At 34.0% G+C, this 17,374-nt stretch overlaps 1 protein-coding gene across 1 annotated transcript; it reads right to left on the reverse strand.

Annotated features, from left to right (window-relative positions):
- Positions 1–68: 68 nt before the first annotated feature.
- Positions 69–17,374, reverse strand: slx9 (SLX9 ribosome biogenesis factor). The gene is made up of 6 exons (XM_084415774.1): positions 17,008–17,374; positions 16,720–16,843; positions 6,740–6,808; positions 4,949–5,114; positions 3,035–3,103; positions 69–661 (listed from the first exon to the last, which is right to left on the reverse strand). Exons 1-6 carry the CDS (start codon positions 17,197–17,199, stop codon positions 541–543), a joined length of 741 nt encoding a protein of 246 aa, XP_084271900.1. The 5' UTR covers positions 17,200–17,374; the 3' UTR covers positions 69–540.

Here is a 17,374-nt window from a genome sequence, read left to right on the forward strand (position 1 = left end):
TCTCTAAAAGAGCTGCCGCCCTTTCTGTCTTTTTGCAACGTGTTGTCATGGAAATGCAGAGGCATTTGATATATGAGATCTCACTTTAATTAGTCTGTGATATTCCAGCAAGTGAACAAATGCAGCAGGTAGAGTCATTTTTATTGCCTGTTTTATCGTTATAAGTCACGCTTGTCTTAGGATACACTCCTAATAAAGAAATATCGCCGTAATTATTTTCCATTGGATTTATTTTTATCTTGCCAAAAGCATGTGGAATAGACAGCATGAAAACACTCATAATATCTGATAACATGATCACTAACACAATTCATTTTACACTTGAAATTACACAGAGGAACTGCGATACACTGTTTCCTCCATAGTGTTTTTACAGTGCCAGATAATGCAAATTATGCTAATCTTGGCATTCCTCTTCGTTTCATAATATGTTATGAAGTACAAAACCGATTTGAATGTATCAGTTTGTTTCGATGTACCAGCGTATAATAAGATACAGTTTTTGTAGTCTAACAACAGGGCGGCGCTCCAGAGTTGCGATTAACTCTGTTCGTCTTCCTGTTTGAGTCGCTTTCGCAGATGATCACCGATTGCAGCCAATGGGTTGGCCTTGAAGGTGGGATTTTTCATGGCTTCGTTGAAGTAAGATGCTTCGGTCTCGCTGGAATTAAAAAAAATAAACAATTTGTTTAAAACTTGACTTTGTTAAAATCTGTGCACAATAAAAAATTATGTGAAAAAAACAAGAACACATACACACACACACATATATATATAGTATAAAAAATTAGGCAGATTTGTATAACCCGAGACATTTCAGTAACATTATTTACATGGCAATTACATGTTCTGTTATTGTATTTAAATACTTACATTTATTTATAAATAATATATTATAATAATACGATACACACACAATACTACAATTATTTATAATAATAAAAGTAAATATGTTTTTACAATAAAATAAAATAAAATATATTGCTTAAATAATATATAAATATTAATTGATATGCCATTTTTAATAATTTATTGTTTTCATTAAGGTAATCTGCTTAATTTTCATCACAATAAATGCAAAAAATAATGAATTAATTAAAAAAATAAAGTAATAACATCCCTAAAATAGACATTGGTTATTTTAAGCAAAATACCAAGGGGCAACATTCTGATCTGAAAAATGAAGCCTACCCGGAAGTGCGAAAAACTGCAATACATCGAAAATCCGCTAGGGGAAGGTCCCAAAAGGGAGCAAATGTCCATAGCCCCCATGTTAAAATGTCCGTTTTCACAGCATAAATTCATGTTTTTACAGGTTGGTCCCATGGACTTTTATTGTATTTTTCGATAGGTTCCGAGTGCCTAACAACCATGAGGGCTGTGAATTTTTTTCTAACTCGTTAGTTTAGATAGTATTTAGATATAAAATGTATGACAATAAGGGCGTGGTTAACTTTGATTGACAGCTTGATTGACAGCTGAAAGGCAGCGCCACGGAGAATGACAACATAAGAAGCGCCATTTTTTAATACAGTTGACATATAATACTACTGTTTCTGTATCATGAAATGTAGTTTTAAGAGTTTTTCAGGCGAGAATGTAGTTGTTTAAAGCTCAAATCTGTGGTTTGTTTATAAAGATTTATGAAAATTGTATCCAGTTGTGAGATCCAGCGATGACCGGGCGCTCGGCGCTCATGTACCCCGCCTGCAACAGCTTTTCATCGGCTAGACGTTCTGAGGTTTGCCGCTGACTCTGGCGTCTCTGTAGTGGTTAAACATGAGATGTAATTCGTCTTGTGTATATCTAACGGGTGATTTTTGGTCTCGTCACTCTCGTGAATCTATAATTTGTTCCCTGGGAAATCGTTTTGGCTGAGGGGAAGTTTCATAACTTTATAAGCTATATTTAACTTGTACCGTTGTATGGTAAGACTAGATCGCGCGCATGACTTTTTATGTTTGACTGAATTGTTTGCTTTATTTGTATAGCTTCTTGTAACTTTACCTTTTACTTATACTTTTATAATAGCTAATATTGATAAAACTGAAATTTAACAAAAAGAGACTGGGTTGAGTTTTGTCATTTTAAATTTTAATACAACGAATATGATCTGTAATGTTGATTACTGCAACATCTGTTGTTTAGTACAAATGCACATATTGCCTGGACCATATTAAAATGTTTAATTTTTTTATATTATATTTTAAACGAAAAGAGGCAGGTTTGTGTTTTATATTTCGTTTTGTTATAAATAGGCAAACGTTATGTGCAGTGAATATAATCAATACGCGTTGCCTGAACCACATTTGTGTGGCTATAATGTTTAAGATTTCTTTAAATGAAAACAAAAAGAGTTAGTATGGTGTTTTATAACATATTTCGTTGCCTAAAATATACACAGAGATAACCGGAGTAGCACAGCGAGCTGAGCGCGCTGCGTCAGAAGGTGGGCGGGGTTAGGGTTTCCCAAGATTTTCCAAGATGGCGCCGCCCATACCCCCCATAAACGGCTTCAAACCCGTTCTTCAGAAAGTCTATGGGTGACGTCACAGACGCTTTGTCCATATTTTTTACAGTCTATGCAAAATACGTAATTATTTTTATTACTATTGACTTATTTATTCTTTTTTTTTTTTTTTAAAGGTAAAATGTGACCTGGACATGTTCTTGGTTTTGTGAGATTTTCCCATTAACCCCTTGGTTTTTGTTAATTTAATTTATAAATAAATAAATAAACAAATAATTTATAATATTAAAATGTATGATACATTCACAATTAAAACAATTAAATTATTTAAAATAATAATAGTTTAAATATATATTTTGCATTTAAACAATTTTTTCATAATTTAAATAATATATAATATATAAATAATGTTTGTAATAATGTATTGTTTTTTCATTAAGGTAATGTGCTTAATTGCCATGACAATAATGCAATGCAATGCAAAAAAAGGGGGGGTAAATGTTTTTTTTTATGATTCTATATGATTGATATGATTGATCAAATAAAACACTGAGATTATCTTACAGTAGTTTTCGTTTCTGGGCTGGTTTCATCTGGCTGAAGTCTGTGGGTTCTGGTTTCTTCTTAACCGAACTGAGACGAGAAAACAAGAACAAACATTTGTGTTACATGCAGAACCATTTATACTCATTAACTTACTAACAAAAAATAAGTCGGAAAAAAAAACCCTGTCTGCTAAAATGTTTTATATAGAGAGGCTTAAAGGCATGTTTGAAGATGCGCTTTGAAGTTGTCCAGAGCACAGGCTTTCCTCACACAAGTGTTATTTTTTTTTAGTTACTCATGCAAGACAAAGCAAGACTTCACAACATACATCAAATGACTAACAGATAAAAACGTACCAACGCAAACAGAGAAAAACAGACAAATGTGTTTTGGATCAAAACAATTACACAGTTGTGAAAAAAGCTTCGGCCCTTCGCACGCTCAGATTAATCTAAATAAACAGCAAGACTGCTGCCGACCCGTGGCATGCTTCACTTCTTAAATAACACATTTAGTGTGTTTTTTTTTTTTTTTACTACAATCTGCTTAATAGGAGATTGCCAAAAAATATCAATGCCTAAAACATTGAGCACTGTTCAAGGTTTAAATTTCAACACTAACCATAACGCAAACCTGTTTATAAATACTAGCCATCACAAAAGACGTTTAGTTACATGTTGTTGTTTCACAAGCCACATAAAACTTTAATCACCTTCTTTTATTTGTTTATTTACATGTTTCCCACTCCCGAACAATGTATTTTCATGACTTTTCCAGTTGTTTGTGATTACTGGAAACAGGTTTAGTTTTAATCTTACATTTTATTTAAAACAAACATTTCTAGCCGATTAAATATTTTTTTCAAAATGTATTTAATATACATCTGTATGTAAAAATAACCATTTAAAATATTGATAGCGGGTATTTATCTTGAGTTGATACAGAATTAATTTGTAAAACAAAATGCAATTTTATGGTTTGGCTTTAGCATTTTATTACAGGTCTTTCTGGGGAAAGGGATCTAAAAAATTAAAGTGCCCCTAATATGCTTTTTTTGATATGGTAATGGGCGTTTGGTTTCCAACATACACAGCAAACGGTAGATCAATAACAGACTGGGTCATCTGACCAATCAGAGCAGAGTAGACCAATCACAGCAGACTGAGTCATCTGACCAATCAGAGCAGAGTAGACCAATCACAACAGACTGGGTCATCTGACCAATCAGAGCAGAGTAGACCAATCACAACAGACTGGGCCATCTGACCAATCAGAGCAGAGTAGACCAATCACAACAGACTGGGCCATCTGACCAATCAGAGCAGAGTAGACCAATCACAACAGACTGGGTCATCTGACCAATCAGAGCAGAGTAGACCAATCACAACAGACTGGGCCATCTGACCAATCAGAGCAGACCAATCACAACAGACTGAGTCATCTGACCAATCAGAGCAGAGTAGCTTTTAGAAAGGAGGGGTTTAGAGAGACTGAATCTTCGAATGATCCGTTTCAGACCCTGTGAGAAAAGAGGTGATGCTGTAATGTATATTGTGAGAAATTCAAGTGGTTTTGAGCTTGAATTCATGTAAACCTGTTGTAGGTGACCTCCAAAACAAAATTAGGAACCTTTAAAATAGCATAATAGGGGCACTTCAATAATACTATAAATATTGAGTAAATCAAGCGGCAGAAAGAGAGAGAAAAATGTGCACTGGGTTCCAGAAAATGAATACAAATTCGGGTTGAATCCCATTGCAAGAGAAACAGGTGTTCCATGAAATCTGTTTGTACAATGTGTTGTTTAGAGACCATTAACGAGCGCTTACTCATGCCAACAAATACATGCATATGCACAAATGATCACAGAGGATATGCTGCCAGCATTCACAATCATGTTTCTGTGTAGAAATGAGGAAAGTGAGCACTTACGCTTTATTTTTCCGCTGTGCCCTGGCGGTGGTTCTGAAAGAAGGGAGGAGCTGGGAGAGTTCAGGAAGAGCGTCGGCTAGCGGCCTCATGTCGCCCACAACGGGTGTGGCCTTCCTCCGCGCTTGAGCCACCTGCTGTTCACGGGCCAGCTTGATGCCACTGATCTCTACAGATGGGAAAGAGACAAACAAACTTCAGACCAAGACGCATACGCCGGGGGAAAAGGCTGGAGATGCTAATTCTTGTGCGCTCATTCATTCAAATTCAGACACGCGCTTTGAGCTGTTGATGTGGGTAACACGAGTTTGATCCGCCTCTTCTTGCCGTATCTTGTTCTCTGGCAAACAGCATAAAAAAAGGAATAAAATAAAATAAATAAATAAAGGGCATAAAATAAAAAGCATAAACAATTCATATTAAATTTATATAAAAAGAAATAAAGAAAAAGAAATTAAAAACATACAAATAAAAAAGGCATATTAAAAAGGTATAAAATAAAAACCAACAAAATAAAATATAAATTCATAAAATAAAACAGCATAAAAAGGAATTTTAAAAATATAAAAGCCTAAAATAAACAAATAAACAACAAAAAGTGTAAAATAAAAAGGATATATATTATAAAAGAGATGAAATAGAAACAACAAAAATAAAATACAAATAAAAAAATAAGCAGAAAATACATTTATACAAATTTAAAAAAGCATACATTACAAAATATAAAATAAAAAGCATAATAATAAATATATAATTTATAAAAATATAAATTCATAAAAAATATAAAAAAGCAGAAAATAAACAAATAAAAAAGTGTGTAAAACAAGTTATAAAATAAAAAGCATAGAAAATATAAATTCTTAAAATAATCAAAATAAAAAAGGGGAAAAATTAAAAGACTGGATTAAAGTCTTTAAAAAATTAAAATAAAAAAGGCGTATTAAAAAAAAAGAAAAAAAAAGAATACATAACTGCATTACGGTAAAGAATCGGATAACTGCATTGTTTTTAAACGATGGTTTGAAATCCCAGACATCACAGTAATGTTACAGTAGGTCACATCACATCATTTCTGATAAAAAAAAGTTGCTTTAAACTTAAAGGGTCAATTCATGCCTATATCCAGAACGACTGCCAGTCCAGGTCATAGACAGAAAATAACTATTATCACCCGACCATCTGAAGACAGAAAGCAGGACACACCAGGTGCTTCAGTCCAAAAACAACACAGTACATGTAGGGAAGAAATAACAGATCTTTGACAGAAGCACTTAGTTACATGTTCGTCGTTTTGCAAACACAAATGAAATGCCATTCTTCACCATTTCGGGCGTTTTCTGCTGCCGTTAAGATCTCTGTATACAAGTGTTACTGTACACCATTTGTTAAAACCTTGAAGGTCTTTGAGCTTTACGAATCCATCAACATCTTAATCCTCCCCCCCTTTTTAATTTCCTGAAAATCTGACATGCAGTCTGAGGCTTGGGTTTCGGCTGGAGCCGTGAGCCCCATTAGATCCTAATTATAATCACCTCGGACGGAGCTTGTGTTACCCGACGCATTGATCGGCCGGAACGATTACAGGCGTCAGAAACGGGGTGTGGCGTTAATGATCCTGCCATATCCATCTCTGAGGTTCCCGTCGGCCCACGAGAGAATCGCAGATCAGTACACGATGAAAGAAATATCCTCATACGAGCGTTTTCGGGATTGTGTTCTCTGGACTTTTGATGATATTTGCGGGAAAGGAGAAGATCCTAAGAAGAGAAGGTGAAAATAAAAAAATGTACTCACTGCTGAGCCATCTTTCCCTCCGTTCCTTCATTTTTTCTTTCTTCGACTGATGTTTCTTTTCCTCCGTGCCTGAAAAAAAAAAAAAAATTCCATATGGATCATTCATTATTGATCAGTTCAACAACATGCATGACTGACCTGTGAAGATCCTATGCATTTAAGCATTTAAACAAAACTAAAAAACAACTTTATTTGCAAAAAGGGGACGAAGAAAAAGCAAAATAAAAAGCGCTTTATATTTACTTTAGAATGTAATGCGGTCGGTCAATAATTAATTTTTTTTTATAATTTAGCAAGAGAAAGAAATAATACATAAATATAAAACTAAATAAAAAGTTATTAAATAAATGAAAAGACAAAACAGGAATAAAATGAAAAAAGGCACAATATAAAGCCATTAAAAGTTGTAAAACGATAAATGATTAAATTGGTATAAAATTATAAAAAATACATAAAATGAAAAATAAAAATTTAAGAAGAAATCTAAATAAAACGGCATAATATAAAGCCATAAAAAGTTGTAACATGATAAATGATTAAAATGGTATAAAATTATACAAAAATAAAATGAGGGGAAAAAAAATTACAAGAAAGGGAAAAAATTCAATAAAACATAATCGAAAGGCATAAAAAGGGGTAAAAAAATAAAACTCATTACTTTTAAGAGGACAAATTTAAACCAGTGTTATTTTACTATTTATTAAAATTTCTAATTACCTTTTTTATATTTTCAGTTCTTATTTTAATTCTAGGTTAAGTTTTTGTAATTTTGTTATATGCTTTTGTCATTTTTATATTTTTTATATTTCTATTTAGCTTAAATTTATTTTTATTTCAATGTAACAAACATTTTACTCCAGTTAAAGTTGCAAGGCAATATTTCTAATTTGAAACAAATTTAAATAGTTTCAGTTAATCACAACACTGGTTCAAACAGAAGAAGAAGAAACACCCAAAAGCACTGGACTTTGAGGTTCCTCTTTGAAGAGGGCTTTATATTTGGTGTGAATGCAGGTGTTTTGGTTCATTCGGGTTTTGTTTAGTCTGCCGAGACTTAACTCTGTGCACCAGTCAAAATAACGTAGTGGGAGCCAATCAGTTAAGGAGACGGACGGCCGCTAACACAAGGGTAGCAGGTTCAGTTCCCACCAGGAATGATGCAGGAACTTAAGATCTCAAACGCACATAAACACTGTAAATCGCCATTAGCAATATGTTTCTTCATATAAAATAAAATTACACACTATTATTCACTACAAGTCACTATTTTTAATCAAATGTCCACATGTGAATATTATGACACGTGCCGTGGCTGTGGGATTGTATATATCGAATGGAAAATAACGTGTGTAGATTACCAGAGGATGTCTGTTGTTTTAACTGCATGTAACTTCCTGTTCCCAGATAGTGAAGTCTTATCAGGAGGAGCATATTGTGTGTTTTTAACAATTGTATTGAGTGTGACGTGAAATCTATATCGGTTTGTGTATGTTTCAGCTTAATTCCCATTTGACAGAGGTCATTCACTGTCCAGAGGTCAAACCACAAATAAAGCTTTTTTATATGTGTGAGTGTGACACACAAGACTTACATGCTTCAATCACAGAAAATGCACTTCATAAACATGATTGTTACTAATCATTTAATATACTGAGATTGTTGGTATAACTACTATTATCACTGTGCATTGGAAACATCTAAATGTCACAAGATTTATGTTCTTCAGTTTCAGAAAATGCACTTTTTGTGTGCTTAATAATAATAATATTACAATTGTTATTAACACTCTGATGAACGGTGACTGTTACAGACGCGTAACTCTCTCAGAATTAATAATTCCATATTAGATATGTAATCATAAAAACACCCAAAAAACATTAAGATCAGTGTTGTTACTGTTAACTAAAACTATTCAAATAAATAAAGCTGAAATCAATCAAAATAAAGCCTAAATATTAGATGAAAAACGTAATTAAACGTAATAATTAAATAGAAATAAAATTGAGTACTAAAGTGTACTAAAATTACTACAAATAAAATAAAGCTAAATAGAGATATTAAAAAACTAATAGAAATTACAAAAGAACAAAATGACTAAAACTTAAATGAAATATATCAATTATATTAAAATAAAATAAAAACTAATTTGTGATTTAAAAATTCATGCATCACAGTGTTATTAATTTAGTATTATTATAACTCATTGTTAACATAATTAATTATTATCATAATTATTATTATAAATTACCACCATTTTTTTTCTTTCACTCGGCGCTCTGAAATGATCTGTGTTAAGCAACACACGTAAAAAAAAAAAAAAAACAGTTAAGCTACAGTTTGGTCCAAAAATAACACAAATGCATTAAACCCAGAGAGAAACGCATGAAAATGAGTTGACCTCTGCGATTTGGATCACCAGGGGAGAAGCTCAGCTCAACAAGCTTTTGGTTGCTACGAGCAACATTCAGAGGAAAAGAGCGTTTATGTGAGTTATCTGGACATCGAAAACGCCTTCACATCACTGTACAGGTCCATCACTGAGAGATCGGAGAGTGTGACCGCCTGAATGACCTGCGCTGACCTCTCGAGCCCTGCTGTGGACATTTATCAGGGCTGTGAACAACAAGAGTCTTCAAGCACTTAGCTTAAACATTTTCAGTTGGTTGCCAAGGCAAAAATAAGAGCCTTGGCAACCAACTGAAAACATGAAGACTTTTGTTGTTCACAGCCCTGATAAATGTCAGAAATAGTAGAAAAAGCAATAACAGCTATCAAAATCTCCAAACCGAATGATTTAATTCAGTTTGTTGAATCTTTCCGCATTACTACGCCAACTAGTGTCTTCACTGATTTCCCAGCCATGCAAAGCAAATTAACTTCTGTAATCCAATTGGAAGAAAGTAGCCACATCCGTAGCGTTTCTGTGAATGTATGTCCGCTATTTTGTACGTGTCAATCACTCGGAGGCGACTGGCCTGTTGTGTGTGTTTGCCGGAGAAACAGCATCTCAAATGTCCGTCATCTTCCTGTGAAGGAAAGCTGAAACTTTACAGATTGGACGCTGGCCGTCTGCAGGAGACCCAAGAGAATAACACGAGAGTTACTTATTAGTCATGAACGATTACGTGTCATGTACACTTCAAAACAATTTTTCACTCTGTTTTTTAACAGCCCCTCAAAGCTTTATATACACACACGGACGCCTATGCGCTTTTGTCTGTATATGGGCACGACACGGCTGTGGAAAACTGGAAAACTGGTCTGGAGAGGCGACTCGATAAGAGAGATAAACGTCATGTCCTACGACCCACGTTTCCCCACTGGCCCTCATGATCTAGACTGATGATCTCTGACAGAACGGCCTACATGTAGTCCAGACACAAACGCCATGGGCCTGTTTCCTTCAGTGATATGATAAACAGAACAGGGACATTTGCTTTTACGCTGACGACACCGGAGAAAAAGACAATGAGGCAACAAGGTAGAGCCTGCATATACAGTGCTATGCATAAGTTTAGGTGTCCTTAAAGGTTGGATTTTTCCTAATTTTTTAAATTAAGGCATTAAGTTCAATTTCCAAAAGATGATTTTTTATTCCTCCTTTTAGTCAACTTTAGTATGGGTGTCTAAACTTATGCATAGCACTGTATATATATATATAAGTGCTGTCAAATCAATTAATCGCATTGGGTTTATATATGTGTGAGTATATATAATTATATTTATATATATTATCTATGTGTGTGTGTGTGTGTGTGTATACACACAAACACACATATATTTTTATATATATGCATACACACACACACATATATGCACACACACGTATATTATATAAACACAAGCTTTTATGTTAGATGCGATTAATCAATTTGACAGCACTAATATATTATATATATATATATATATATATATATATATATAAAGTACTCGTTTGATATATATAGATATATATAAAAAATACAAATATATAAAATATACAATAATAATATCAAATGAATACTTTCATATTACATATTATCTTAGTATAATGTCATATATTTATTTGTATATATATATATATATATATATATATATATATATATATAGTAATATAATCTAATATGCTATATATAAGTAATATAATATATAAAATAAACAAATGTAATTTACAAAAATATTATCATATTATACATACACTGTTACAGGATAATTAAATACAATCAAAAACACTTGTGTAATTTTGTTCAATTTTTGTTAAATATATATATGTATTCTAAACTGTTACAAAAATTTTGACCATGTAAATATCATCAAAAACCCTGATTTGTGTAATTTCATTATTTTCTACCAAAATGAAAACGTACACTAATTTGTTTTTATTAAAAAAAAAAAAAATTGGTTGGTTTTGGTTTTTAGTTGCTGATAAACTTATATTATCCATAAATAAAAGAAAATATTTTTTATCATAATTTTTTTCTTACAATAACTTAACAGGGCTGAAGAGACTGCTATGCCGTGGAAACGCTCCAGATGATATCACGTCAATTTCACGGCATATACGATGGTTTTGCCATTGATTAACAGCAAAACTTCATATTCTTTCCATTCAACATTTGTTTGCCAATTTCCAGGGTCTATCTGATCCACAACCAGTTTTCCACACTCAAATCCTAGTCTAAACCATTCAGACGCGTCACTAAACTGCTCTCAGATCAGAAAAACCCTCAGCGAGTCGATCCAACCATCAGCCACCACAGAAATAACAACAGTCGTGTTTTTCTGCTGTATCTGCCCGATAGGGATCTCCGTCCTGCCGATATCTCCCTCCACCACTCCTGACGCAGGAAACACTATCTCGCCTTTGCATCCGTCTGTTTGCCGCAAACGAGGGATAGGGGGAAAAAATCCATCATTCCCACCACATCCATCCCAGAGAGAGCATCATGTTCAGAGAGCTGGCTGAAACGGACACCGCCAATTAGGAGCGGACAGAACAAGCGGCTGCCCTTTCCTGGCCCTCTGCACTTGCCCTTCTCCCCTCCCCGTCCCGTCCCGCGGCGAGGTGAGGTGGCAGGGCGTCAGGGGAGCTGAGCTGGAGGTGAAGGAGGTGAATTTCCGAGGTCAAGCCGAGACACTGATACCCCAATTAAAGAGACGAAAGATCTGGTTCTGTCAAAGCAGGGCCACAGGCACATCGATCCTCTCTGTCAAACTCTCTCTAGTGCAGCCGCGACTCTCAGAGAGAAATACAGCCTTCATCTACATATGAAGCATACTTAGAAAATGATATCTAAATATCATTAAATAAACATATTAAAATAAAATATCAATATTTTTAATTTTAATTTTATGCACTATATATATACAGTGCCCTCCACAATTAATGGCACCCCTGGTAAATATGATCAAAACTGGCTGTAAAAAATAAATCTGCATTGTTTATCCTTTTGATCTTTCATTCAAAAAATTTGCAAAATTCTAACCTTTCATTGAAGTAAAATAATTGAATGTGGGGGGGAAATCACATTATGAAATAAATGTTTTTCTCCAAAACACGTTGGCCACAATTATTGGCACCCTTTTATTAAATACTTTTTGCAATCTCCTTTTGCCAAGATACCAGCTCTGAGTCTTCTTCTATAATGCCTGATGAGTTTGGAGAACTCCTGACAAGAGATCAGAGACCATTCCTCCATACAGAATATCTCCAGATCCTTCAGATTCCCAGCTCCATGTTTGTGCTTCTTCTCTTCAGTTCAGCCCACTCATCAGGTCAGGGGACTGGGACGGTCATGGCAGAAGCTTCATTTTGTGCTCCGCAACAAATTTTTGTGTTGATTTTGATGTTTGTTTTGGATCGTTGTCCTGATGGAAGATCCAACCACGGCCCATTATAAGACTTCTAGCAGAAGCCGTCAGGTTTAGATTTTTTATCTGTTGATATTTGATAGAATCCACGATGCCATGTATCTGAACAAGAAGTCCAGGACCTCCAGCAGAAAAATATGCCCACAACATTAAAGATCCAACAGTATATTAAATTGTACACATGGGGTACTTTTTATCCTTGTGTTCACCAAACCCATCTAGTGTGTTTGCTGCCAAAAAGCTATTTTTTTAGTCTCATCTGACCACAGAACCCTGTGCCGTTTGAAGTTCCAGTCGTGTCTGACAATTAAATTTGCTGGAGTTTGTTTTTGGATGAGCGAGGAGGATTTTTCTTGAAACCCTCCCAAACAACATGTGGGGATGTAGGTTTTTTTTTTTGTTTTTTTGTTTTTTGCTTTCTGATCCCAAGACTTAACTAATCTCTGCAATTCTCCATCTGTGATCCTTGAAGAGTCTTTGGCCACTCAAACTTTCATCCTCGCCGTGCATTAAGACAATATAGACACACGTCCTCTTCCTGGCAGATTCGTAACATCTTTAGTTGATTGGAACTTCTTAATTATTGCCCTGATGGTCAAAATGGGGATTTTCAATTCTTTAGCTATTGTTTTACAGCCACTTCTATTTTGTGATGCTCAACAATCTTTTGATGCACATCAGAGCTATATTCTTTGGTTTTACTCATTGTGATGGATGAGCAAGGGAATTTGGCCTTTGTGTTTTCCTCATATTTAAACTCCTGTGAAACAAGAAGTCATAGCTGGACAAGTTCATGTTCCTAGTCACCCTGGTGTGCTAAATTAAGGTAAATATTAATGGGAATATACTTATATATTTTACTCGTAAAAAATTCTAGGGGTGCCAATAATTGTGGCCAACGTGTTTTGGAGAAAAACATTTATTTCATAATGTGATTTCCTCCCCACTTTCAATTCTTTTACTTCAATGAAAGGTTAGAATTTTGCACATTTTTTGAATGAAAGATCAAAAGGATAAACGATGCAGATTTATTTTTTACAGCCAGTTTGGTCATATTTACCAGGGGTGCCATTAATTGTGGAGGGCACTGTATTTACACACACACACACATACTGTGTATAATGTACAAAAATATCTAATATTGAATATCTAGTTTGATTATATATGGAGCAAGTTATATATATAGTATATTTAAATTATATATATTCTATATATATATACAATAAATAAATACACATATACATACATATATATATATATATATAAACAAACAGTAGTCATCATTTGAAGTGGATCAAAACCTTTCATCAAAGTTATACATGAATTTTAAACAATACCAGTGAAGAATTAAGTGTGAAACCATCAGGAACCCTTTAATCTCCAGCGCCACCATTTTCCAGAACTGTAGCCTACCTGGAGTCTCCAGAAGAGCAAGCTGTCAGGGTCTCAGAGACTTGGGTTAGGTAAAGAATCCTAAAAATGTACCCACTTAATAAGAATTTAGGGTTCCTGATGGTCTCACACTTAATTCTTCACCTTAATTCCTAATTCTTTTGCAGTTAACATGTGTCTTTTCTTCTCCACTTGTTTTTGTCTGACCCTGCAGACCCAATGAGTATTTCACTGTCCAATGGTCATGCCCTAACTGCCATTTATAGTATTGCATTAGTATTGTATTCTTCTCATGGGCATTTCATAATTTTTGACTTTTCAGTCTGAGTTAAATCTCTTTTTTGGCTTATTTTATCTGTAAAAGAAAACGTGCCTAATAATTCTGCACACCTGAATATAAGGCGTTTTTCATTTCCAGCCTTCATGAACAATTACAAAGATTAATATGGTTTGGAATTAACGGGGGGTGGTGTGGCGCAATGGATAAGACACATGCCTTTGGTGTGAGAGACCCGGGTTCGAATCCACTGTGAGACACCAATGTGTCCCTGAGCAAGACACTTAACCCCTAGTTGCTCCAGAGGCATGCGACCTCTGACATATATAGCAATTGTAAGTGGCTTTGGATAAAAGCGTCAGCTAAATGAATAAATGTAAATGTAAATGAATTGGCTAAATGTGCCTGGGAATAAAATATGATCAGAAAATCAACGTGCCTAATAATTCTGCACGCGCTGTATATTATTGAAACATGATTTCATTTGTATTTAGGATACACAGAAATGCTAGCTATGAAATTAGCCTGAGCAAGACAGCAAATGTTTAAAGCGTCATTTCTGCCACAGAATGATACTGACTATCTTCTGAGATGTGTTGCTTTTCCCAAGTGCTGAACAAATCAAATTGTATTAAGGGTGTGAAAAGTATCTGCAAGTCTGCAGTGCCAAAACTGCCTGTAGTTAAAGAAACGCCCACATACTGAAGATAAACAGTAAACATACTGTAATCTACAGAAATATCAAGACTAGAACAGCAGCCAAGACCACAGTGAGGCATAAATCATTTGCTGCGCCTGAAATCGAATCCTTCCCTATTATAGCATGCGAAAAACATCACGCCAACAGAGTAGTGTGTCCGAATACATAGTATCGGAAAAACAGTACACGGATGACCTACTACTTCCTCTGAGATTCTGAAGTGCACATTCGATGGACACTTTACTATGAAGGGCAGTGAACTGAACGCAACTGATGCTGGAAGGTCACATGACAGTAACAACATGACGGATGTAGTACATCTGAATTTCATTCATACTCCTGCTATATAGAGCATACTTTTTTTTTAATGGTCGCAAATTCAATTCAAATGAAGTACCTACTCGGACAGTACGCGATTTCAAACGGCTCCTCAGTTTTCAGCCTTACTAGAGAGAAACACAGTGATTCGCTCTCGTCACATCAGTGCATTGATGCACTGTGATGTTCATGCATGAGTTATTTATACTGCAGACAGCCAGGAATAGAACAGAACCTCAATACTCACACACAGCTGACATTTATAGAGAGGGAATCAAAGCTAGAGGGCGTGCGAGTTGAAAAACACTCTCGCTTTCATCTAATGACAATACGCATTTATTAAACTGCGCCTTACTTTACTGCTTGGATCTTAGTTCTAACAACTTTTCAATGAACAGCCTGGATCTTTCACCACCCTCTGCTTTCAGTTCTAGCGTGAAGCAAATCTCTGTTTTCGTTGATTTCAAACATCCAATCTTCAATATATATTACAGATTTTCCAAAATAGACATTACAAGATATACAATTTACAAGAATCCAAAAATGTGCCACTGTCTGCCATCTTGTGGCCACAAGCATTTTGGCAAAAAAGATTATGCATTTAAATATTAAAATATAATTACATTCTTTTTTTAAGATATTATTGTAATTGTATTTTGAAATATATAAAATTATAATATTATACTACTAAAAGTTAAATTAATAGTATGTATTAGCAATTAATACTTATATATATAAAAAAAAAAATCTTTGCAAAAATTCCGTTAAAATATTACAATAGAATAGAAAAGGTTAAATTAATATTAAATGAGTATGACCTATAATAAAAAGAAATACAAATGTCTTCATTTAGCGTGTCAAAATCATTAAATAGAATTATTTAAATGTAAAAAATATGAATATATTAATAATTATAACACCATAAATTACAATATAATAATTTATATATTTTTTAACATATATTAACATTATTATATACTAAATACTTGCACAACTAAAGCAAATCTGTGGAAAAATAATAATAAAGTAAAATAACTATTCTTTGATGATCTATAACTAAAATAAACATTCTTCGTTTAAAATGTTCTTTGTTTAACATTTATCAAATTCATTAAACTTTGCCTATTTTTTATTTTAAAATGTAAAAATATTATTATGCATTATAATACAGGACATTACAATATATTCATTTTTACTTTTTTGAATATGTATTATTAAAAAGTTGATTCAGTTGAAATACATATTTAAAAGCAAATTTGTGCAAAAACAATATGATAGTATAAGTAAAATTATTATTAAAATATTTATATTTTCAAAATCATAAAACTTTGCCTACTCAGATTTATATGTGAAATGTTATTTATATATATATATATATATATAATACTTTAAATATTCAGTTTAAATAGAAACAGAACATTTGTGACAAAAAAAAACACTCACCTTTCTGTTCTGCAGACTGTTTGCTTTCGATCACATTTGATGGTTCATCAACCTTCAGTGTTTGAACTAAAGAGTCGGAGGAGATTTTAGTTCCAGCAAAAACTCCAGTGGGAAAATTGAAAGCCTACATGGAAAACACATGAAGCTGAATAACGATCTCATTTAGAAGTTAGAACAGCTCGTCTGAGGAGAAATTACACTGGGAATACAGTATATGGCACTGACACGATGTGAAATTATTTAATAGCTTTTGAAAATGGAATAAAAGAAAAAAACAAATAGCCATACCTTTGAACTATTGCTAATACTACTGTCAGATGTGTTGGTTTTGGGTTGTCGTGAATCTGTTTTTGTGAGTTGAATGGATTGGATCGCTATCTTCTCCAGATTCCCCAGCATTGGTCTGTTTTCATGCTCATTTTCCAGCTTTACAGCGCCGTGATGGAGCTTCTGTCGGATCCGTTTAATTTTCCCCACCATTCTGATTCACTATATGTGATTTAGATATTATTATTTTTTATGCGTATTCAAAGCTCAAACATACAGAAAAGGACCCGCACGTGTTAAAAGTGACAACTTGTTTGGCGTTACAGCTAATTTTGTCCGGGTAAAAATGAAACGGAAGACAAGTTCCGTCAAAAGTCCTCTTCAGGTC

This window comes from Rutilus rutilus (assembly GCF_951802725.1).
Source record: "Rutilus rutilus genome assembly, chromosome: 8".
NCBI lineage: Eukaryota > Metazoa > Chordata > Actinopteri > Cypriniformes > Leuciscidae > Rutilus > Rutilus rutilus.

Coding starts and splice junctions, on each gene's coding strand:
- slx9 (XM_084415774.1), bottom strand. CDS start 17,199: ATGGTGGGGAAAATTAAACGGATCCGACAGAAGCTCCATCACGGCGCT. Junction 5,115..6,739: donor GAGGGAAAGATGGCTCAGCA/GTGAGTACATTT, acceptor TCCCATCTGTAG/AGATCAGTGGCATCAAGCTG. Junction 3,104..4,948: donor GCACAGCGGAAAAATAAAGC/GTAAGTGCTCAC, acceptor TTCTCGTCTCAG/TTCGGTTAAGAAGAAACCAG.